General features: G+C 40.7%; 1 protein-coding gene across 11 annotated transcripts in view; it reads left to right on the top strand.

The window, feature by feature from the left end:
• The window catches only part of MYT1L (myelin transcription factor 1 like), a 580,462-nt gene that overhangs the window by 289,754 nt on the left and 265,791 nt on the right, over nucleotides 1-24,917 (top strand). For all 11 annotated transcript variants that reach the window (XM_056564080.1, XM_056564081.1, XM_056564082.1 and 8 more), the window contains one exon: nucleotides 17,059-17,137. Coding sequence is in view for 1 of the 11 variants with exons in the window: in XM_056564088.1 (XP_056420063.1) it covers nucleotides 17,130-17,137 (8 nt within the window). In the remaining 10 variants the exon portion in view is untranslated. The remainder of the gene's footprint in view (nucleotides 1-17,058; nucleotides 17,138-24,917) is intronic.

Below are 24,917 nucleotides of genomic sequence, written 5' to 3'. Positions count from 1 at the left end.
CAACCAATCAGATTGCTTCTTTCATTTTCCTGAGGCCTTTTCAAAAAAGACGTCATCTGATTGGTTGCTATGGGCAGCTCAGCAACTTTTCCTCTGGACAGGTTTTGATAAATCTCCCCTATTGTGACCAAAAAAGGTAATTGTTTATTTTTTAGGATTCTCTATAGTGTTATACTTCTTGTGTAGTGCTATACTCCGGAATACCGTTTTAATGACTTAATTTTGTTTTCTATTTGTTTTGAAAGAGCCATAACTTTTTTATTTCTCCATTGATAGAGCTGTATGGGGATTGTATGCTGCAGAATCAATTACATTTTAATGACACCCTTTATTTTACTATAAAATGTAATGTAACAAAGAAAAAAAAAAATAATAATATATATATATATATATATATATATATATATATATATATATATATACATATAAAATTATGCCATGAAATTTAAAAAACACCTCCCTCACAATTCAGTAACTTTCAGGCTAAGTTTCCACTTTTTGGAAAACAGCCACTGCAGTTTTTGAGCCAAAGTCAGAAGTGGATCCATAAGGGAGGAGTATATGCCCTATTCATTTTGAGTACACTTCTGGCTTTAGCTCAAAAATTGCAGTGGAAAAAAACAGGAAAAATGCCAAGAAAAAGTGCCAATTCTGCCCAAAAAACACTGTGGCCAGATGTTAGCTGTAAATCAATGAGAAATCGCAAAATTCTTTTTCCACTTGGCGTTTTTCAGTTTGGCGTTTGTTTTTAATGCTTTTGGTGTCTTTTTATTAATTTTTTGCTGTTTTTCAGCTCCTTGGCGGCTTTGCAAAATCGTAGCATATTGAGCCTATGGCGTTTTATCTCCTGAAATTGTGGCGTCTTTCTCCCATAGAAGTCCATGGGAGTAAAAAAATGCCAAGAAAAACACCATGTGGGGTTTAACTTTGACATTTTTGCAGGCGATTTTTATTCTTTTTTGGACTTTAGTGATCCAAAAATGTGATGAAGATACCTTTTTTAATAAAATTTCGAAGGGTACCATAAAAATAAATAAAAAGATACAGTAGTGATGTCAAAAATTGTATTTAACGAAATGTATCTTTTTTTTTATAGCAAAAGATACATTTTTTTATTTTTAAACAGGAATCTATTTTTATTTTTTTTCTCACTTTTTTCATTTCTTTAGGTAGTACTACTACTCCCAGCATGGAACACACTGTTCCATGATAGGAGAAGTAGTAACTGTACTAAATGACAGATCGCCCCGGGTCCGTTGCAATCCATCTGTATAATGTATAGATGCGGCCGGCCACACCTATTCATATTTCCCGCAGAGCTGTGATTTGCCAGATGGTTCCAGCCAATCACAACTCTCTGTGGGAAATATGAATAGGTGTATATATACTTCAGTGCAGGGGACCATAGAAGAGCGGCCGCTGCATCTATACATTTTACAGGAGGATCACAACGGGTGTGAGGAGTGACATCCACTGTGATCTTTCCTTAACTGCAGGTACTACTACTCCCAACATGGAGCAGAGTGTGCTCCATGTTGGGAGTAGTAGTATCTGCAGTTAAGGAAAGATCACAGCGGGTATCACTCCTGACACCCGCTGCGATCATCCTTTCTATTGCAGAGATGCGGAGCTGCTTTCTCCTGCTCTCCACATCTCTGCTCTATACTCCGGCCAGTGATATGAATAGAACATCACTCATTCATATTTCCCTCAGAGCTGTGATTGGCTGCAACCATCCAGCCAATCCCCACTCTGGGGGCGGAAAATATGAATGAGTGATGTTCTATTCACATCACTGGCCGGAGTATAGAGCAGAGATGTGAGCGCTGTATAGAGCAGCTCCGCATCTCTGCTATATTATGGACGAATACATTGGGTGTCATGACTGACACCCATGGCAATATATCTATTAGTACGGGAGCTACTACTCCCATCATGGAACAGTCTGTTCCATGCTGGGAGTAGAAGTACTACCTAAACAATGTAAAAAATAAAGAGAGAGAAAAAAAGTGAAACACACCCACACACTTTATTAAAAATGAATTAAAAGTTAATTATAAAAAAAAAATGTTCTTAAATAAATTATTTTCCCTACTGCATCCTTTTTTTTAACGCCAGAAAAATGGTCAGACGCAGGAAATTGCACAAGCATTTTTTCTGTGAAAAAAAAAGGCTGTGAAAAAAGACAAGTAGAATCCTAGCCATACACAATTGATATACCTTTTGTTATTGTTATGTAGAATAAAAATAATTAAAAATAAAAAGTCGCCATGTTCTTCTGACCCCTTTAACTTTTTCACATCTCTGTGTATGGAGCTCTATACTGGAGCTTGTTTTTTTTTTTTTTTTTTTTTTTTTTTTTATTTTTTTTTTAGTATGTTGCATAGTGAACTAAAGTCTCTATTGGTGTTATTTTAGGGTTTTAATCTGTGTTTTTTGGGATGCGTGGTGAGAAAATACTGGCATTTATGATATTTATGATTTTTGTTCATTCATATTGTGTTTATTTATTCATGCAAATATATATATATAGTTGTAATTATTATTATTATTATTATTGTTTTTTTCTTTTTTTATTGAAATTGTGTTGATTTTAATTGTTAATGTGGTGGATTATTTATGTTTTTAAAAACTTGTTTATTCATTTTTTGAACATATGATGAGTAAATATTTTTTGGTTTTACAAGGGGACTTATTTAAATCTTTTCAATAGTCTCCCATAATCCCTCATCAGCAATTTGCCCAAAGTGTGATGTTTATATCTTGTCCAGGCTTGTCCAGGATTTAGCTGAAAAACTTCAACAATTTGAGTCTTCTCAGTCTCAGTAAGGATTAGTCCAGACCTTGACTCAGAGGTGTCAAGATCAGGAGCAGTTAAAGGGGTACTCCGGTGAAAACCTTTTTTCTTTTAAATCAACTGGCTCTGGAAAGTTAAACAGATTTGTAAATTACTTCTATTAAAAAAATCTTAATCCTTCCTGTACTTATTAGCTGCTGAATACTACAGAGGAAATTCTTTTCTTTTTGGAATGCTCTCTGATGACATCATGAGCACAGTGCTCTCTGCTGACATTATTATAATAATAAGTCTTTATTTATTGTTGTCCTTAGTGGGATTTGAACCCAAGGCCCCAGCACTGCAAGGCAGCAGTGCTAACCACTAAGCCACCATGCTGCCCTTAGCATACGTCTGCTATGCACAGTTGCTAAAATGTACAGAGATGTCAGCAGAGAGCACTGTGCTCGTGATGTCATCAGTGTTCCAAAAAGAAAGGAATTTCCTCTGTAGCATTCAGCAGCTAATAAGTACTGGAAGGATTAAGATTTTTTTATAGAAGTAATTTACAAATATGTTTAACTTTCTGGCACCAGTTGATTTAAAAGAAAAAAGGTTTTCACCGGAGTACCTCTTTAATTCAGGGTTTGCTAGCCAGAATCCAGGAGCTAGAGTCTGCCGGTACCCAGGTGTCATCAGTTTCTGTCTCAGCTCCCATGGGGCCTCAAGTTAGTCTTCCGGATCGTTTTTTGGGTAACCGGAAAACATTCAAAACTTTTGCGAAGGTTGCAAGCTATACTTTCATCTCAGACCTTACTCTTCTGGCACTAAGGCCCAGAGAGTGGGAATTGTTATGTCCCTTCTGCAAAGGGGTCCCCAGGAATGGATATTTTCCCTTGATCTAGATGCCCCTGAGTTGTCCTCCGTGGACTCACTATTTGCTGGTCTGGGACTTTTGTGTTCAGAATCGGAAAGAGCTGCGTATGCTGAGTCTCAGCTGCACTTACTTAAAAAGGGACGCAGACCAGTGGAGGAATACTGTGCTGAATTCAGAAAGTGGTGTGTGGCCTGCAAGTGGAACACACCAGCTTTGGTTTGTCAGTTCATATTGGGGTTATCTGGGACCTTAAAGGGTTATTCCAGGAAAAAGCTTTTTTATATATATCAACTGGCTCCAGAAAGTTAAACAGATTTGTAAATTACTTCTATTAAAAAATCTTAATCCTTCCAGTAGTTATCAACTGATGAAGCTGAGTTGTTGTTTTCTGTCTGACAACAGTGCTCTCTGCTGACACCTGTCCAGAGAAGGAGCAAATCCCCATAGCAAACCTCTAATGCTTCTGACACTTCCTGAGACAAGCAGAGGTGTCATCAGAGAGCACTGTTGTCAGAAAGAAAAGAACAACTCAACTTCAGCAGCTGATAACTACTGGAAGGATTACGATATTTTAATAGAAATAATTTACAAATCTGTTTAACTTTCTGAAGCCAGTTGATATATAAAATTATGTTTTTTTTCCTGGAATACCCCTTCAAAGGACATGTTAGTGACTTATCCCTCACCTGCCACCCTATACCAAGCAATGACATTGCTTGACTCCTCTCCTGTCTCTCTTCATCAACCTGTGCCTGAGGATGAACCCGTGCAGATAGGGTCCATCCGTACCCCGGAGCAGCGCGGGAGATTCCATCAAGCGAATTGTGTTTTTTATTGTGGAGAAGACACACACTTCATCAGGTCTTGTCTCAAACATCCGCATCAAAGTGGTATTCGTGGAGGCCTCTTGGACGCACATGCTTGTCTCGCCTCACAGGTTTCTAAGCCTGGCAGCATTCCTTTGGGTGGCATTAATGTTTCTACAGTCTGCTCTGATTTGCCATCTAGGGTGCTAATAAGCCCGTTTTGCAGCAGCCTCTGGTTGAATCATTATGTTGCGATGGCATGGGCAATAAATGTGTTGAGTGGGCTCATATGGATTTGGTGTCAGAAAAAAGTAGTGAAGATTTGGAGGATAATTGTGAGGACACTAATGAGTGGTGTGACATAGAAGACGAGGATACGGATGAGGATGTTGATGGTCCATCTGTGTCAAAACCTGTACCTCTATATTCTCAGGTTTTAAGGGTCCAGTGGCCCCTCTTAAATGGGGGGGGGGGGGGGTTTACTGTCAAAACCCATAGGGTTAATCTGTTCTGAGAGTCTTTGATTCATCTGCTTGCTTTGGCTATGCCTAGCTCTGGGCTGGTCAGCTGACCTTGTTAGTTCTCCTGTGTTCTGCCTATTTAAACCTGCAATGTGCTTTTAGACTTCACCTGCTGAGGAGTTTCTCTAGTAGCTAGCGTTTGTATCTGTATTCCTTATCATCTGGTATTTTTGACTTCTTGGCTTGGCATTCTGACCGCTCTCCTGTTTTTGCGACTTCTTTGACATTTCCTGGTACTGACTCGGCTAGTGGACTTTGACATATTGTGTATGTTTGTTTAGTATTATTTCTGTTCGTTTATGTGGTTCCTGATGTTTTCCCAACCTGAGTCCATTTTTGTATTTTATTTTGTTGACAGTGACATCCATCACTAACTTAGGAAGGGACCGTCACCGTAGTTGTCGATTCAATGTTTAGGGCGGATAGGCAAGTAGGCCCAGAGGTGACAGGCAAATTTCATGTATACCCTTACAGGGGGGTCACATAGGCAAGCCTTCAGGGGACCCTTGTCATTCTCAGGCCTTTCCCTTTAAACTTTGTAAATAATTACAAAATGACAAAAATATGTTTTTAAGAATTTTTGGTGATTTATTTTATCAGTAGGAAGACCTCAGTATGGAGACCACTGTTCTTTATGAATGAAGTTGTGGGTACAAATACTACATGGCTCCCCATTAGCCCCATACCACACTCCACCCCAAAAGACACTTTATATAGATAGCCTTATACCTCTATATAAAGCAGGCTACAAAGCTGATCCAATGATGATGGCGTCTAGACTAAATAATGCACAGTGTTTAGCTGCACTTATTATATTCCACTTACTTTGTTATAAGGACATGGGGTGACAATGTGGAAAATTGCAAATAAAAACTCAGTAGAAGCTTTCAACATGCATAGCCCATTATTTCTTAGTGGTGAGTTCCTTGAAGCTAATCCCCATGACCTCATTTGAATACTGTACTTAGCTGTTATGTTCTATGCAAGAGCCATTAAAAGATGATTTTCAGCTATCATACATTGTGTGCTCGCGCCACCGGCAATTATATACAGCCAAGTGACAATGACCAGAATCGGAGCAAATGTATACGAATACAGGGAAACAAGATTATATAACATTGGATAGGCTGGAAAACAGGTGAGGTACCATGTGCAGCACTAGATAGATAGATAGATAGATATGACATATATAGATAGATATGAGATAGATAGATAGATAGATAGATAGATAGATATTAAATAGATAGATACTGTAGATATGAGATAGATAGATAGATAGATAGATAGATAGATAGATATGAGGGATATATATGAGATAGATATGAGATAGATAGATATATATGAGCTAGATATGAGAGATACATATTAAATGGATAGATAGATAGATATGAAATAGATAGATAGATATGAGATAGATAGATATAAGATAGATAGATAGATAGATAGATAGATAGATAGATAGATATGAGAGATAGATAGATATATAGATAGATATGAGATAGATAGATAGATATGAGCTAGATAGATAGATAGATACTAAATAGACAAATACTGTTGATATGAGATAGATAGATATATATGAGATAGATAGATATTAGATAGATAGATGTGAGATAGATAGATATGAGATAGATAGATATATATGAGAGATAGATAGATATTAGATAGAGAGATATGAGAAAGATAGATAGATAGATATGAGATAGATAGATAGATATGAGATAGATAGATAGATAGGAGATAGATAGATATGAGATAGATAGATAGAGAGATAGATAGGAGATAGATAGGAGATAGATATGAGATAGGTAGATAGATAGATAGATAGATAGATAGATAGGAGATAGATAGAGTGTTTGTAGATATATTCTGTGTGATGTAGGTCTCCTCCTGTATACATACAGTGATATAAACATGTCATAGAGAAGGATGAATCCCAGTGACAGTCTGAGGATGCATTTGATATGCATCTAGGTCAGGCCGCCGTGTCACATGATTAACGTTATTTAGGAGAATTCCCTTTGTGCATTGAAGTGAATGTTCTTGATGCCGCTTGGATCTTAGCTGAAATGTAAATGTCAGAGACATGACTGCAGCCCCGGTGCTGATATGATAATCGATAGGCTCTGCACACACAAGACCCTTGTTATTGAGCATCATCCGAGCCTGCGTTCTACAGGACAGGACATTGTAGGAGCAGGGACATGCTTGTCCAGCCCTGGTATTGAGCCCTGCCAAAGAAAATCTATAGAAAATCAGCACAACGTTTCCTTTCTTTATCCTTTAACCTCTGATGTCATCTTTAGCCATTTTTCTAAGCAAAATGTGAGGATGAAAGGAGTAAGAAAGAGCAAAATGATTTCCGCCATTAGAATGTTGTCTCCTTATCTGTCATTCATTCTGTTTATTCTGTTTTAAACTAAAGATAAACAAAATATGATAAATATTATGGCGCGCACTATGGACAGTCCACACTGGACATCTTCTGGACATCTTCAGGAATTAGTTGTCTATGTTGTAGCATAAGATTGGTTTTTTGTGAACCCACCAAAGAGAATTAAAGGGGTTATCCACCATAAGGTGATTTTAGTACTTACCTTCCAGACAGTAATGAACATGCTTAGGAAGGATCTGCACTTGTCTTGGGGCTACATGGCTATGTTCTGAGTCAGCCATAATCCTGTGGCTAGCTTTTTGTAAAATGGCTATTTCCTCTTGGAGTTCTCTCTCTTCAAGGGGTACTCAGGTGGAAAACTATTTTTTTAAATTTTTTTTAAACCAACTGTTTAAAAAAATCTTAATCCTTCCAGTACTTATCAGCTGCTGTATGATCCAGAAGAAGTTGTGTAGTTCTTTTCTGTCGGAACACAGTGCTCTCTGCTGACACCCCTGTCCATACCAGGAACTCTCCGGAGCAGGAGAGGTTTGCTATGGGGATTTGTTCCTGCTCTGGACAGTTCCTGACATGGCCAGAGGTGTCGGCAGAGAGCACTGTGGTCAGACAGAAAAGAACAACTCAACTTCCTCTGTAGTATACAGCAGCTGATAAGTTCTGGAAGGAAGAAGATTTTTTTTAAAGAAGTAATTTACAAATCTAGAGCCAGTTGATATAAAAATTTATATAAAAAAAATATATAAAAAAAAATGTGAGAAATAGTTCATTTTCTAGAAAAATTTCAGGGGTGCCAACATTTACAGCCATGACTGTAGCTATATAAAGATTGGGGGATACCTCAACGTATCCAGTATTGTATTTCTTTTTTTAGAAATTACAGTATCGATTTAAGTAATATCTGGATTATCTATAGAATTAAAATTCTAGAACATGATAGAACTGTATTGTACGGCTCCCCTGTTATTCCTCCTGGAAATTTAAGACTAAATTGAAAACTAAAAATTACCATTCCCTTTGTCAGTAGGACTTGTGACTACTGTACATAGCCAGATACTGTCTAATCCAAATGTTTCCCATCCAAGATGCCTCCTGCTTTTGCAAAACTACACCTCCCAGCATGCCCGGACAGCCTTTGGCTGTCCGGGCATGCTGAAAGTTGAAGTTTTGCAACAGCTGGGGGCACACTGGTTGGGAAACACTGCTCTAATCAGTACATGTGATACAGTCATGGCCGTAAATGTTGAAACCTCTGAAATTTTTCTAGAAAATGAAGTATTTCTCACAGAATCGGATTGCAGTAACACATGTTTTGCTATACACATGTTTATTCCCTTTGTGTGTATTGGAACTAAACCAAATAAGGCAGTAAAAAAAGCAAATTGGACATAATGTCACCAAACTCCAAAAATGGGCTGGACAAAATTATTGGCACCCTTTAAAAATTGTGGAAAATAAGATTGTTTCTAGTATGTGATGCTCCTTTAAACTCACCTGGGGCAAGTAACAGGTGTGGGCAATATAAAAATCACACCTGAAAGCAGATAAAAAGGAGAGAAGTTCACTTAGTCTTTGCATTGTGTGTTTGTATGTTCCACACTAAGCATGGACAACAGAAAGAGGAGAAGAGAACTTGTCCACAGTGCACAACATTATCAAGAAGTTTGCAACCCATGGCACTGTAGCTAATCTCCCTGGGCAAAATTGATGAAAGGTGTCAATGCAGGATAATCCGGGTGGTGGATAAGCAGCCCCAAACAAGTTCCAAAGATATTGAAGCTGTCCTGCAAGCTCAGGGAGCATCAGTGTCAGTGCAAATTATCCATCGACATTTAAATGAACTAAAACGCTATGGCAGGAGACCCAGGAGGACCCCACTGCTGACACAGAGACATAAAAAGTAAGACTACATTTTGCCAAAATGAACTTGAGTAAGCCAAAATCCTTCTGGGAAAACGTCTTGTTCACAGATGAGACCAAGATAGAGCTTTTTGGTAAAGCACATCATTCTACTGTTTACTGAAAATGGAATGAGGCCTACAAAGACAAGAACACAGTACCTACAGTGAAATATGGTGGAGGTTCAATGATGTTTTGGGTTGTTTTGCTGCCTCTGGCACTGGGTGCCTTGAATGTGTGCAAGACATCATGAAATCTGAGGATTACTAATGGATTTTGGGTCACACTGTACAGCCCAGTGTCAGAAAGCCCAATTTGCGTCTGAGATCTTGGGTCTTCCAGCAGGACAATGACCCCAAACATGTGTAAAAAAGCACCCAGAAATAGATGGCAACAAAGTGCGGTAGAGTTCTGAAGTGGCAGCAATAAGTCCAGATCTAAATCCCATTGAACACCTGTGGAGAGATCTTACAATTGCTGTTGGGAAAAGGCGCCTTCCAATAAGAGAGACCTGGAGCAGTTTGCAAAGGAAGAGCGGTCCAACATTCCGGCTGAGAGGTGTAAGAAGCTTATTGATGGTTATAGAAAGCAACTGATTTCAGTTATTTTTTTCCAAAGGGTGTGCAACCAAATATTAAGTTAATGGTGCCAATAATTTTGTCCAGCCTATTTTTGGAGTTTGGTGTGACATTATGTCCAATTTGCTTTTTTTCCTCCCTTTTTTTGATTTAGTTCCAATACACACAAATAGAATAAACATGTGTATAGCAAAATGTGTGTTACTACAATCCTTCTCTGTAAGAAATACCTCATTTTCTAGAAAACTTTCAGGGGTGCCAACATTTACCGCCATGACTGTATATGTGATGTGATGATCTATCGTGAAGACTACATGGCCGAGGGAAAAAAAAAAAACTGCATTAAAAACTATGTTATCTTTTAATACAGAAAAGAAACAAAAATAAATAAATACAAATAAAAATAAACAAAACAAACATAAAAAGTTGATTGAAACAATAGGTATTTTTCTGACAATCCATTTCCTGTAATTGCCTCCTAGTTTAAGAGACATTTCTATAGGCACACTTTACTTATCACTACATGCCTGCAGCCGTATGGAGAATAAATACACAATAAATACCGCTATTCAGACAAGGCCTTGGCAATTTTGTCATTCATAGATCAAAGAATTCTCAATTTACCTTCCTGAAATAAACAATTGAGTGTATATGATACAGAAATGTACAGTATGTAAAAGGGTTATCGGTTTGATTTACCGCCATAAAGATTACATAGCGATATACTATCGTACATGTCCCTTCATCTTCTGGCATTGTTCACACTATCACATGGAAGCATGTGTGCTAAGCAAGCCTCAGCCATCACATATTCAATCTTCTTTCGGAGTACTAACAGGTTGATATATTTTTACAACCATTTTGTCTTCACTAGAAAGTACTTATTCTGCAGCTACCAGCTTTTTATACCATGTGACTGCTAAGGGGCCCTTGGAGAGAAGAGGCTAAGCCCTGGTTTTGACCTGGGTATACAGTGCTATCAAACCATACAGCCATACGTGATTCTTTGGTAATTAAAGAGTGTTGGCCTGTAAAATGTTCTGCAGGGGTGGTGTGAAGGATAGACAAAGATTTGTGACGCTAGGGTAGTGTTAACCTCCACACTCCAAGGATAAGAAACTTTCTGGCCCAAGCGCTGGGGCAATAAAAACCACAGATTCAAGGTTACAGAAACCACTTTTACTGAAAGTTCTTACAGGCAGATGTTAAAGTCTATGCAATAAAATAGCAAACTTTAGTAGTGCAATACTCTGGGACTTGAAATTATAGTGCAGCTGTTATGGCTTGACTTTATGCAGACTTTGGAGACACATTACACAGACTTGGAGTACTTCACGATGCATCCACAGAATTACTTACCGCCAGGAGTGAACTTGGACTTATGGACTGGAGTAGCTAGAGGAACTTCACTCTCGCTATTCTTGAATTGTGCTATGGGGCCTTTCAGCTCTTAAGCACTTCTCCCCACAATGGGACTTTGACTGACTTGACCTGGATGACAGGATGCTTGCAATTAAGTGTAGTTGCACGACACTTGACTTCTCCTCTGACTTGAACACTACACTGACCTCCAACTCCACACTACACTGCACTGCTACTGACTCTACTTCTCTAAGACCAGGACTAGACTGACTCCTCCCTGTCTAGACAGACCAAGGGAGACCCTAATTGGCCACAGTGATCACATGACACCTCTGCAACCTTTCCCTTAAACACACAGTATACTTTATAAAAGGTGAACAACAAACAATGACATAAAACATGGGACAATAAACACAATATTAATAACAATTTCCCTGGAGCTGTGTGCTGAAACAGACACCTGAGACAACATCTACCTGACAGGGCAGGCAGAGTAGGATGTTCTGTACCAGGTCACCACAAGCCAATTATTGACACGTTTCAGGGTTTTGGAGCCCCTTCGTCAGATGAACTGATCATTATATTTGTGGAAATTTATGACAAATATGATTTTTGCTCATCCCTAGTTGAGAACTCCAATGTTCCCTGTAGAGTAACTCCTAAACAGATGATGTGATATAATCTCAAAAGCCTTCAAGCATAGGTTTGACAATTTAGAAGATATATAGGGGGGTAATTATCATCAAGAATTCTATTGTCTAGAAGGTGGTAGAACAATATTCTACATCCCCATCTGTAAAGCTAAAATTAATAATGAAGCTGTTTTAATTATATGTAATCTCGTTGATTTTCAAAATGACTCATCATTCCGAATTGCATATTACTCGCAACAAAGATGTCTATGAAAGAGAGTGATGGCACGTTATGGTGGCCTTAACTGTCATTTAGGAAAACTTTTCACATGTCCTAGCGACATGTCAAAAGTTTGGATTGGCGGGGGTCTGAGTGTTCAGACCCCTACCGATCAGGAGAACGAGCCACACTCATCGCGTTCTCTCCCGACTCTGTGTTACATGATCGAGACACACTTGCAATGTAAGTCGATCACATGACACAGAGCATGGAGAGGAGCACAGACTTGTTCCCCTGATTGGTAGGGGTCTAAACACTCAGACCCCCGCCGATTAAAACTTTTGACATGTCGCTAGGACATGTCAATTTTTTTTCCAAATGACAGCTACTCTCAAAGTAGGACACCAGCCTGACAAACTAGATGCTACCTTAGCCAACATCTTGAGGAAGCCTTATAGAAGAATATGCAGGACAATATTTCAGTTACCCTTGATAAACTAACACGATCCAGTAGGTTTCAAACAACTTTAACAAATAATTGGGTCTGGGGAATCAGTATTTTTTTTAAATAAAAATCCAATACCATAAAGAAAATTATCCTGAAGAGGTCCAATCTGTGCCCAAGGGACAGCTCAATACATATTATATAAGTGACTTTCAAAGGGTGCTAAACCTTATTAGGTCAGGTAGTCCATTTTAAAATTAACAATAATGAAGTAAGCAGGGAAGCACTCACTGCATCGGATGTCTACAGGTATTAGAAACTGGATCCACAGGGAAGGATGGAGCAGATCGCTTGGCGTGTTCTGCACTGTCCTTACTCGTTCCCCCCCCCCCCCCCCCCCCGGATATCGTTTCTAATACCTGTAGTCGACTGATGCGGTGAGTGCTTCCATGCTTTCTTCATTATTGTTAATTTTTTTAAATAAAAAATGTAATTAACAGTAGCTTGAAAAAGCTCTATTGCATCTGAGAAATTGGTATTGTACCTTTAAAAAGCATAGCAGAAGAATCCTTCCAGTCATAAAAATATTTTTTATAGCGTGTAAGCCGCAACCGGGACCCTGCAGCCACTCACAGCCTCATGTGCAGCATACAACAAACGAACTCCGGAGAAAGGGCTGGATCACAAAGAGCGCTGGGAGCGGGATAGGAGAATTGCACATTTATTACCCATAATGCAACGCATTTTGCGGTACTACCGTTTCATCAGGCTTGATGTGTTGCATACCTCTATTAAAACAAATTGCATAAAACTACCCACAACGTTATGATCATACACATTGCTGCACATTATAAAGGTTCTTGCATATCATCTTGGTTTGTAATAAAACCCCAAAGATCTCTGGTCAGAGGATTATAACATTCATTGTAGTCTTTGAACATAAGGACATTACAGTAAATTGCTGTCACATAATTGGAGCAACTAATTTAATAATTCTGGCCCATTATGAGGATACACCACCTCAGTGACATTTCTGTATTGGTTACTTCTGGTGCTCAGACTATTAATGTCATGTCTATTACAAATTTAATGGGGTTGTCCAGGAATCAAATTGCAACTCTGCTCCATTCACTTCAATGGAACTGAGCTGCAGAACCACACCCAACTTGAAGACAGGGAGTGGTCTTTGAAAGAAATTATCTCTGTTTTTTGATTCCTGGATAACCCCTTTAAGTTGACTTATGCCTATCAAGTTCAATTAAGGAGGGAAGGAGATGGATGAAGGGAAGAGGTATGAGTAGATGAAGGGAACAGCCATTATACTATAATTTTACATAAGCAATAATGTAATTTTGTTATTTTAAGGAATATACAGTCATAGCCGTAAATGTTGGCACCCCTGAACCCCTTCAGGTAAAAAAGGAATTCTCACAGAAAAGGATTGCAGTAACACATGTTTTGCTATTCACATGTTTATTCCCTTTGTGTGTATTGGAACTAAACCATAAAAGGAAGGGAAAAAAAGCAAATTGGACATAATGTCACACCAAACTCCCAAAATGGGCTGGACAAAATTATTGGCACCCTTAACTAGGTCTGGGCGGTATGGCCAAATATGTGTATCCCGGTATTTTTGTAACTTATGGCGGTTCCACGGTATATAACTGTATTCCCCCCCTCCCTCAAAATTAATTATTAGCCAAGCGCTGCACTGTCCCCATCAGGGTACTACTCACGTCACGCGCAAACGCTGCCCCCCTTGTCCTTCTATTTGTTGCGGCCACCGGCACTAACACTATACTGTGCGGTATCCCTATGCCCGGGCTGCAAAAGGTAAACAAAATAAAACTAACGCATGTTCCGACGTCGGCCTTACACTGGGGACGGGAACGTCGGACAGTAGTCAGCCTATCACCGGCCGCATCGATTTTCCATCTCGGTCGGTGATAGGCTGAGCCCACTGTCATGTAAGAAGCCGGCTTCTTACATGACAGTGGGCTCAACCTATCACCGGCCGAGGCGGAACATCGCTGCGGCCGGTGATAGGCTGTAGGCTGTCCGACGTTCCATTCCCTGGGAAGCAAGTCCGGACCGACGGGGAAGGTGAGTTAAAGTTTATTTTATTTACCTTTTGCAGCCCAGGCATAGGGATACAATACAGCCAACGCCTGTCCGGGCATGTTGGGAGTTGTAGTTTTACAACATCTGGAGGTTGAAGACCACTGGAATACCGCAACAAACAGGAGGACCAGGAGGGGCAGCGCTTGCGGGTGACATATGTGAGTAGCAGCGCTGGGCTGATAATTAATTGGGGGGGGGTAAGGTACAGAACAGCGCTCTCAGGTCACATATGATTAGTTCACCGATGGGGACAGTGCAGCGCTGGGCTGATAATTCATTCATTCCCGAGGGGGAGGGGCCCAAACGATATTGCGGCATGGGTTAAAATTCATATCGTGCAGCACAAAAATGTCGGTATTCAGTATGAACCGGTATACCGCCCAGCCCTACCGTTAACTTAATATTTGGTTGCACACCCTTTGGAAAAAATAACTGAAATCAGTCGCTTCCTATAACCATCAATAAGCTTCTTACACCTCTCAGCCGGAATGTTGGACCACTCTTTCTTTGCAAACTGCTCCAGGTCTCTCTTATTGGAAGGCGTCTTTTCCCAACAGCAATTTTAAGATCCCTCCACAGGTGTTCAATGGGATTTAGATCTGGACTCATTGCTACCACTTCTGAACTCTCCAGTGCTTTGTTGCCATCCATTTCTGGGGGCTTTTTGACATGTGTTTGGGGTCATTGTCCTGCTGGAAGACCCAAGATCTCGGACGTAAACCCAGCTTTCTGACACTGGGCTGTACAGTGTGACCCAAAATCCATTGGTAATCCTCAAATTCATGATGCCTTGTACACATTCAAGACACTCAGTGCCAGAGGCAGCAAAACAACCCCAAAACATCATTGAACCTCCACCATATTTCACTGTAGGTACTGTGTTCTTTTCTTTGTAGGCCATTTTCGGTAAATAGTAGAATGATGTACTTTACGAAAAAGCTCTATCTATGTCTCATCTGTCCACAAGACTTTTCCCAGAAGGATTTTGGCTTACTCAAGTTCATTTTGGCAAAATGTAATCTTGCTTTTTTATGTCTCTGTGTCAGCAATGGGGTCCTCCTGGGTTTCCTGCCATAGCGTTTCATTTCATTTAAATGTTAATGGTTAGTTCACACTGACACTGATGCTCCCTGAGCCTGCGGGACAGCTTAATTATCTTTGGAACTTGTTTGGGGCCACTTATTCCCCATCCGGACACCTTTCATCAATTTTTCTCTTCCATCCACACCCAGGGAGATTAGCTACAGTGCCATGGGTTGCAAACTTCTTGATAATGTTGCGCACTGTGGACAAAGGCAAATCTAGATCTCTGGAGATGGACTTGTAACCTTGAGATTGTTGATATTTTTCAACAATTTTGTTTCTCAAGTCATCAGACAGTTCTCTTCTCCTCTTTCTGTTGTCCATGCTTAGTGTGGCACACACAGACACACAATGCAAAGACTAAGTGAACTTCTCTCCTTTTTATCTGCTTTCAAGTGTGATTTTTATATTGCCCACACCTGTTACTTGCCCCAGGTGATTTTAAAGGTTCATCACATGCTTGAAACAATCTTATTTTTCCACAATTTTGAAAGGGTGCCAATAATTTGGTCCAGCCCATTTTTGGAGTTTGGTGTGACATTATGTCCATTTTTCCCCAAAGTACTGTTTTTATGAACCATTTTCAAGGAACTGAACAGTAATATTTGATGGAAACTATTTATACCCTCAGCAGCAGATGCAGACATTTCATAAATGCAGTCAGTGTAGATGAACCCCTGCGATCTCTGGGCCTTGGAGTTTCCACGTTCATGACGTCATACCACATCCCCTCCATTTATGTCTGTGGGGTTTGCCGGCTAGTGTGTAGCCATCACGCCTCCTCCGATAAACATGAATGAAGGGGGTGTGGCGGCTGTGTTCACCACTTATTGGGCATGGAGCAGAGTTCACTTGATGCACCAAATAACAGGGTTGCCGCAGTAGAGATCGCGGGGGTCCCGCCGCTGGATAGGGGATAAGATGTTTTCAGTGGAGTACCCCTTTAAGAGTAGCACCAACCAGATACTGCCATACAGTAACATAGTGCAGCGCAAAATACCTCTCCAGCAGCACCAAATACCCTAGTGAAGTTTAACATACCTTTCCAGCTGCGTTAAACCAATGCCACAGTGTAGCACAACATGTATCTCCAACATCACTGAACAAATGCAGCACAAAATGCCTCCCCAGCAGAAACAAATATCACATTGTAGCAACATTTTCCACCCCAGCAGCATCCAATAAGCATCAAAATGCAGTCCAAAATTCCCAGTAATGCTAACAGGTTTGGCACTGTTTTTGGAAAAAAATTATAATATATAATCTTTAATATAGTAAACCGATGTGTTTTCACATTACCTGGTCTTTGTCGCTGCTATATCATTTTCTTTGTTTTCTTTCTCTAGACCTCCTGCACGGGCTCATCATCACTGTCATTATTCACCTCGGTCCACCAGACAAGCAGACAGTACTTCAAATGCTCAGGTATTTCACAGATGCTTTCTAAAAATGCCATTATTGCTGCTTTGTATCTTCATATATTTGCCATAAATGTTAAAATCAAATGTGAAACTAAAATTATTAAAAGGTATTAGTTAAACAAATTGTAGTCCTAAAAAAATAAATAAATAAATTCCCTGAAATCTCCACTGCTCCAAAGGCACACAGGAAAAACCTTTTAACGTATGTAAGAATTAGAAAGAAAGTTTAAGTTAATAAAATAAAAGCCTAAATTTTTAGCCTGCATATTGCTTCTGTTATAATTTACTAGTTTTGTAAACATGTTAATATTCTTTTGTAATTGGTCAGTCAGTGGTTTGGGGATTTTGGAAGCTTTTGATGTTTTGCAACATTTAGAGTGGGGCAAAAAAGTATGTAGTCAGACACCAATTGTGCAAGTTTTCCCACTTAAAACGATCAGAGAGGCCAGTAATTTTCATCATAGGTATACCTCAACTATGAGAGACGTAATGGGGGAATGAATACAGGAAATCACATTGCCTGATTTTTTAAGAATTTATTTGCAAATTATGGTGAAAAATAAGTATTTGGTCAATAACAAAAGTTAATCTCAAAAGAAGGCTTGATTGGCGGCAGCGTTAATGGGGACTTGCTAGATATTAGGCTTATGGATTTTTATCTAAGTGAGCACTCTGGGTATTATAACCCATGAGCCTAATATCTAGCAAGTCCCCAATAGCACTGCCGCCAATCAAGCCTTCTTTTGTCTTTTTATATTATTTTAATGGTCAAACAGGGATGCATTAGGTTGGCACATATAGCTGCTGTGGGGCACAACGTTTTTGATCCATAGCGCCAAAGGTTTTATCAGTTTTATATTTAAAAGTTAATCATAATTCTTTGATGTATACCCTTTGTTGGCAATGACGGAAGTCAAACGTTTTCTGTAAGCCTTCACAAGGTTTTCACACACTGTTGCTGGTATTTTGGCACATTCCTCCATGCAGATCTCCTCTAGAGCTGTGATGTTTTGGGGCTGTCCCTGGGAAACATGGACTTTCAACTCCCTCCAAAGATTTTCCATGGGGTTGAGATCTGGAGACTGGCTAGGCCACTTCAGGACCTTGAAATTCTTCTTACGAAGCCACTCCATCTTCAATGCCCTTGCTGATGGAAGGATGTTTTCACTCAGAATCTCACGATACATGGCCCCATTCATTCTTTCCTTTACATGGATCAGTCGTCTTGGTCCCTTAGCAGAAAAACAGCCCCAAAGCATGATGTTTCTCCCCCCATGCTTCACAGTAGGTATAGTGTTCTTTGGATGCAACTCAGCATTCTTTCTACTCCAAAAATGAAGAGTTGAATTTTTGCCAAAATGGTTCCACTTTTGTTTCATCTGACCATCTCTAGCAAACTTCAGATGGGCCAGGACATGTACTGGCTTAAGCAGTTGATTTCTTCACACCAAGATGCTTGCGTATTGCAGGTTCAGTCTTCCCAGCCTGGTGTTGGTCTACAATTTTGTTTCTGGTGTCCTTCGACAGCTCTTTGGTCTTGGCCATAGTGGAGTTTGGAGTGTGACTGTTTGAGGTTGTGGACAGGTGTATTTTATGCTGATAACAAGATCAAACAGGTGTCATTAATACAGGTAACGAGGGGAGCACAGAGGAGACTCTTAAAAAAGAAGTTACAGGTCTGTGAGAGCCAGACATCTTGCTTGTGTGTAGGTGACCAAATACTTATTTTCCACCATAATTTTCAAATAAATTCTTAAAAAATCAGACAATGTGATTTTATGGACTTTTTTCTCATTATGTCTCTTATAGTTGAGGTATACCTATGATGAAAATTACAGGACCCCCGCGTTCAGACATCTTATCCCCTATCCTTTGGATAGGGTATAAGATGTCTAGGGGCGGAGTACCCCTTAAAGTTGTCCTTTAGGCTAGGAATCCACTGTTAATGCCAGATAAAATAAGATTACTTTTAACAGATATCATAGACTCCTTCTAAGATATAAGGCATCTTGAAAAGGCATACTGTTTTTTTGTAACAATGCAAAGAGAAAATAATTAATTCACAGAAAAAAATAAATTCTGCATTAGATTAGTTTCAAATCAAACGGTAAGAATTACCATTTCTCTTTGTTTGTTTTCCCATATTTTTGTTCTGTAGTGATATTTTGAACAAAAACTTAAAATGCAGCAACCAATGTGCAATGTGTAGTTGTGTATTTCTGGAAAATGTATATATACGTATATATATCATAAAGGAGAGAAATAATTGGAACATTCAACTTTGAAATACATGTATGTAAATTGATAAAAGTGTTATATTACTAGTATCTATGAAATGATATCTAAGGTGTAGCAGAAAGGCAGCTGCGGATCAGTCAGACTGATCCCTTTTAAATACTGTAAACAGCGGACGTCGTAGGTTAATCTTTAAAGGATGCGTCTGCTCAGAAGCTTGTTTTTGTAAACACTTCTAAACCTGGCTACATGAAGATGATTAAGACCTGCAACAATCAAAGACAAAAAATTCCTCTGTGCTCGGAATGGGAGGCAAAAATAGAGCGCAATAACGCCATCTCTTTTACTTTTCATGTGTGCAAAATCTAGAGCCTACAGTATGTGTATGTAGTGTTTTATGTATAACATGTTGGATAATGTGTGTTGAGATTAAAGGATAAAAACTCAGCCTTTGATACCAATGATATTTTATTTTCATCCTGGGAAAATGTATGTCCATCTTTTAGTCATAATCACATGGTAAGAGCGGGTAAAAAAAATCACACAAGTCCATCAAGTCCAACCTATTTCCAAGTCGTGTTGATCCTGAAGATGACAAAAAACAAACCCCATGACCTAGATAAAGAGTGGAAAGGAATCCTTCCTGACTCCAGATATGTCATCGAGACTCTAATGACGGATCAATTATACGTTTCCAGTAATTTATAGCAGATAAATAATAATATTGTCTTATTTTATTCTTTTACAGTATATATGTAAATTGAAAGAAAAAAGATTCACACAAGGTACCAAAGAGAATGGGGTCGAAGTGGGCAAATGGCATAAAACCCCAGTCAGAGACAGTGACACGGTTCAAATGCAGGTCTTCTCAAGCAGTTTACAGCCGTAATTACATTGACATACAAAAAAATCAAAACATGCTATTCCAGCACTAACTAAACACTTTAAGTGGCCCTCACTATACAGGTGGCTTACTACCAGGGGTTAAAGGGGTACTCCGCTGCTCAGCGTTTTGAACAAACTGTTCCGAACACTGGAGCTGGCGCCGGGAGCTCGTGATGTCATAGACCCGCCCCCTCATGACATCACACCCCGCCCCCTCAATGCAAGTCTATGGGAGGGGGCGTGACAGCCGTCACGCCCCCTACCATAGACTTGCATTGAGGGGGCAGGGCGTGGTATCACGAGGGGGCGGGGCTATGACGTCACAAGCTCCCGGGGCCAGGTCCAGCGTTCGGAACAGTTTGTTCAAAACGCTGAGCAGCGGAGTACCCCAGGAATAAAAGTATTGGAACTCACCCAAGATTTCCACTCAAGGGCTAGTCCTGTAGAACTGCTAATGGAAATGGTGTTCCTGCTGTGGAAAAAGTGCAGGAAATCAGTTTCCACATATTCCCGCAGGACTTGAGCCCTGCTTACTACCATGCGGACTACACTTCCCATCTGGGGACTGGGTTCCTCACAGTCTCGCTAGCAGACTAGCTTTCAGCTAGTTTCAATACCAAGTAACCAGCTAAATTCAGCACCTGTGCTGATCTGGGCTCATCTAAAAGTCTGGTGTGGCTGAGTATGTGGAAGTTAAGGCCCCACTGCCAATCCTGCCTTTCATTCCAAGAAAATACAGGCCAAAAAGAGGACTTACCAATAATCACTAGCCAGCTAAGTTTTGCTAGAGATTTAACTGTTTCCTGGATTTCACATATCTCATCCAGATTTCCCTGTATATAGATATTAACCTCCTAAAACCTGGTTACTACATATGGCAGGTACCATGGGAAAATATAGTTATTGAAAGAGCTTTATTGTCCGTTCAGTCATTACAAGTCATACAATAAATTACAGTCACACAAAGCACGACAGTACAATACACAGCAAAGGTTCCCTAAGCTATACATCGCACATCATGCTACTCTAACACTCCGCTCAATCCTTTAATAGAAAGGCACAAGAGATCGAACAACAAAACAATACAATCTGTGATCGGGGTAGGGGTGTGGGCGACTATGTGGGGGTGGGGAGGAGGCGGATCACAGGGCCAAACTGCTGGGCTATATCTTCAAGGAGACATCGGAGAAGGAGAGGGGTCTTCACTCCTCTTCTTCCTCATCAACGGCCGGGCTGTCCAAGATGGAATAGTCTCTAAGCAGGCTCTCGATGAACCTGCGGCAGTCCCGGACGGACATGTTCTCCCTGTTGATCACGAGGCGGTTCCTGGCGAGCCACACTGCGTCCTTAAAACAGTTCATAAGGCGCTAGGCCTCCTGGATGGCCTCCACGTCGTGGGTCCCAGGGAACAGACCGTAAAGCACCGAATGGTACGATAGGCAGCTCCTGGGTACAGAGTATCTGAGTTCATGTTCCAGGGCGTCCAACAGACCCTGTGCAAAGGGGCACTGCCAAAACACGTGAAAAGATGTTTCCTCCACGTAGGGGGCAGTACCAGGTTGTGCACAGGTTGTGAGCATGCATGAACGACCTGAGGAAAATATAGTGATCTGACCACCATTTATGTCACTGTCTCACAATAGAGGAGAATTTAGAAAAAAAAAAATAGGTGCGCTCCTAGTGGAGTATTATTTAGGATAGAGCAAGGTATGCACAATATATTGCACCTTACCATGGTTAGTTGTGCTGAGGGCACAACGCCTTTAAATGCCTGTAGACTCGCTGTTGCTGGAGGTCCAGATGTGCGGGAGGCAGCCTCTACGCCCTTCACCGTGACTTTCAGGTGTCAATGGTAATTTGGAAAAAAATTGGAACGTGTTAGATGGTGCCAAATCCTTGTAGCTGGATGGCCGGACTCCTCGCCTGTGGCTCTGGTCTGTACACGCAGCTTCCAGTCACAGAAGCTGCGTGTACAGACCAGAGCCACAGTTGAGGTGTCCGGCCGTCCAGCTACAAGGATTTGGCGCCATCTAACACATCTCAATTTTTTTTCAAATTACTGTCTCACAATAGACATACTCAATTAACTTAACTTGACTTGATGAAGATCAAAAAAATAGTGAAAAAAAAAATAGTGAAGTGCATAAAACATAACATAACTATTTATTTTTTGTGAATGAGTAATATACAATCCATAGACCTCAGAATGAATCCAGGAATACTGGGTTTATATTTAGAAGATATATATATGGCCTTACTGTTAGAAACAAGAAGTACGGTGATATATACATTCAAAAAGATAATATCAGGCTTTGTCTCCAATGACCAATGTACCAATGACAGGGATACATCAATATAGTTAGATTCCCCAGAATGTATCAACTAAACCCCCTTTAGTCTCATCACGCTCCAAACACGTTTCTGTGGCCGGGTATTCCTGGACCGGTTCTGACATCTATGGATTGTAAATTACTCATTTACTGAAAATAAATAGTTTTATGAGTTATTCCCAATAAAGGTTACATTTATGCACTTCTTATTTTTCGTTTTTTGATCTAGTATGTAGGGAACTGACATACGTGAGTAGAGGGAACCTGTACAAATAACTCTATTCTCTGTTAACTGATGAAGACTAATGCACAGCAACAAGATAAACAGAAATAAAGCAACAAGATATATGTAACGCCGAGCGCTCCGGGTCCCGCTGCTTCCCCGGAGCGTTCGCGGCGTTACTCTGCTTGCAGCGCTCCGGTCGGCACTGCTGACCGAGAGCGCTGCTACCCTGTCACCGGAGGGGATGCGATCCGCGGGACGGGACGTGCCCGCTCACGGATCGCATCCCATGTCTCTTCTCACCTGCTCCGTCCTTCCTCTGTCCCTGCCCGGCGCGCGCGGCACCGCTCTCTAGGGCACGCGTGCGCCGCCTCTCTGAAATTTAAAGGGTCAGTGCACCACTAATTGGTGCCTGGCCCAATCTAGTCCAATCACTGTTTTCCCTATAAAACATCACTTCCCCTTCCTGTCCCTGCCGGATCTTGTTGCCTAGTGCCTAGTGAAAGCGTTCCAGTGTGTCCTTGCCTGTGTTTCCAGAATCTCTGCTGTTGCCCCTGACTACGAACCTTGCCGCCTGCCCTGACCTTTCTGCTACGTCTGACCTTGCCTTGTCCTTTTGTACCGCGCCATCTCAGCCGCCAGTGAGGTTGAGTCGCTACTGGGAGGAACGACCTGGGGGTTGCCTGCCGCAGCAAGTCCATCCCGCTTTGCGGCGGGCTCTGGTGAATACCAGTAACCCCTTAGACTCCGTTCCCCTGGTACGGCCCACGCCATCACCTCTCTGGTACAGAGAATCCACTTCCAGTGTCCTCACCCTCCGCCAACCCGGATCCTGACAATATACTTAGCTATAACACAGCAATCTTACAACAATTCTTCTGTTCTTTTCCTCTTTATGTATCTGCTGCAAAATCCATACTTTATACAGTGATCCCTCAACTGACAATGGCCTCAACATACAATAGTTTCAACATACAATGGTATTTTCTGGACCATTGTAACTTGAAACCAGACTCAACATACAATGCTACGGACAGTCCAGATCTGTGATACCTGTCACAACTGGAGGAACTGACCAATCAGAATGGGCATTTTACTGGTAAATCACCTCTATTACTGAAGTGCATGCACTGACTGGCTGTCTGGTAGCGCCCCCCTACAGTACAGGGATGAACTACAAGTTCTGTACTACTCCTTACCTGTGCCAGGGTTAGCTGCTCCTTTGGACACCAAGTAAGGGCGGCTCCATTTGGGACACTGTGTGTACTGTATAGGACCCTGAAGAAGCTCCTGTCCTCTACATAAACCATTGTTTCCCAACCAAGGTGTCTCCAGCTGTTGCAAAACTACAACTCCCAGCATGCCCGGACAGCCGTTGGCTGTCCGGGCATGCTGGGAGTTGTAGTTTTGCAACAGCTGGAGGCACTCTAGTTGGGAAACACTGACATAGACAGTGATTTACAGCTCCCAGCAGATCTTTCTTACTTTTATATGTAAGGACTTGCTTTATCTCCATTAGTTATCTACTTATTTTTCTTTAATCCTCACATTTTCCTATTTTTAGATGACATTTTGGGGCTTCAGAACCAATTACCAGGTTTCCATAGAGTTATGATCTCAACATACAATGGTTTCAACATACAATGGTCATCCTGGAACCAATTAATATTGTAACTTGAGGGACCACTGTATGCCCCCAAACTTTATTTTGCATGTGAACACATTTTCATAAACCCGATACACTTGCTTTGCCCTTTACTTTGCTACAGATTTTAGGAATAGAATTAGCACTGAACATTTATTCTTCTCTCCCCTACAATTTATTATTTTCCAGAGAACTCTCGTTCCAGCTTTAGGCTGATATCATCATATTATCACAATACAGTAGTTTGGAGATATGGCCTTCAAGCTGCTACTCTGGGTTATATCATTCAACGGTGTGTGATGCTTATGTGCACTCAGATATGGAAGGGATTTGAAGACTGGGCTCAAACAGTAGATCTGGAGAGGGATTTACAGTGTTAAAGCCTTTATTCTCATAGACATTTTAGACAACTCGTAATCGCTGACCCATTGAGCACGAAAACTTTTTCGTTTAGTCCCACGAATGT

Source organism: Hyla sarda, chromosome 3, assembly GCF_029499605.1.
Source record: "Hyla sarda isolate aHylSar1 chromosome 3, aHylSar1.hap1, whole genome shotgun sequence".
NCBI lineage: Eukaryota > Metazoa > Chordata > Amphibia > Anura > Hylidae > Hyla > Hyla sarda.
The sequence above is the reverse complement of the archived record's forward strand: the minus strand, read 5'-3'. Positions and strand labels throughout refer to the sequence as shown.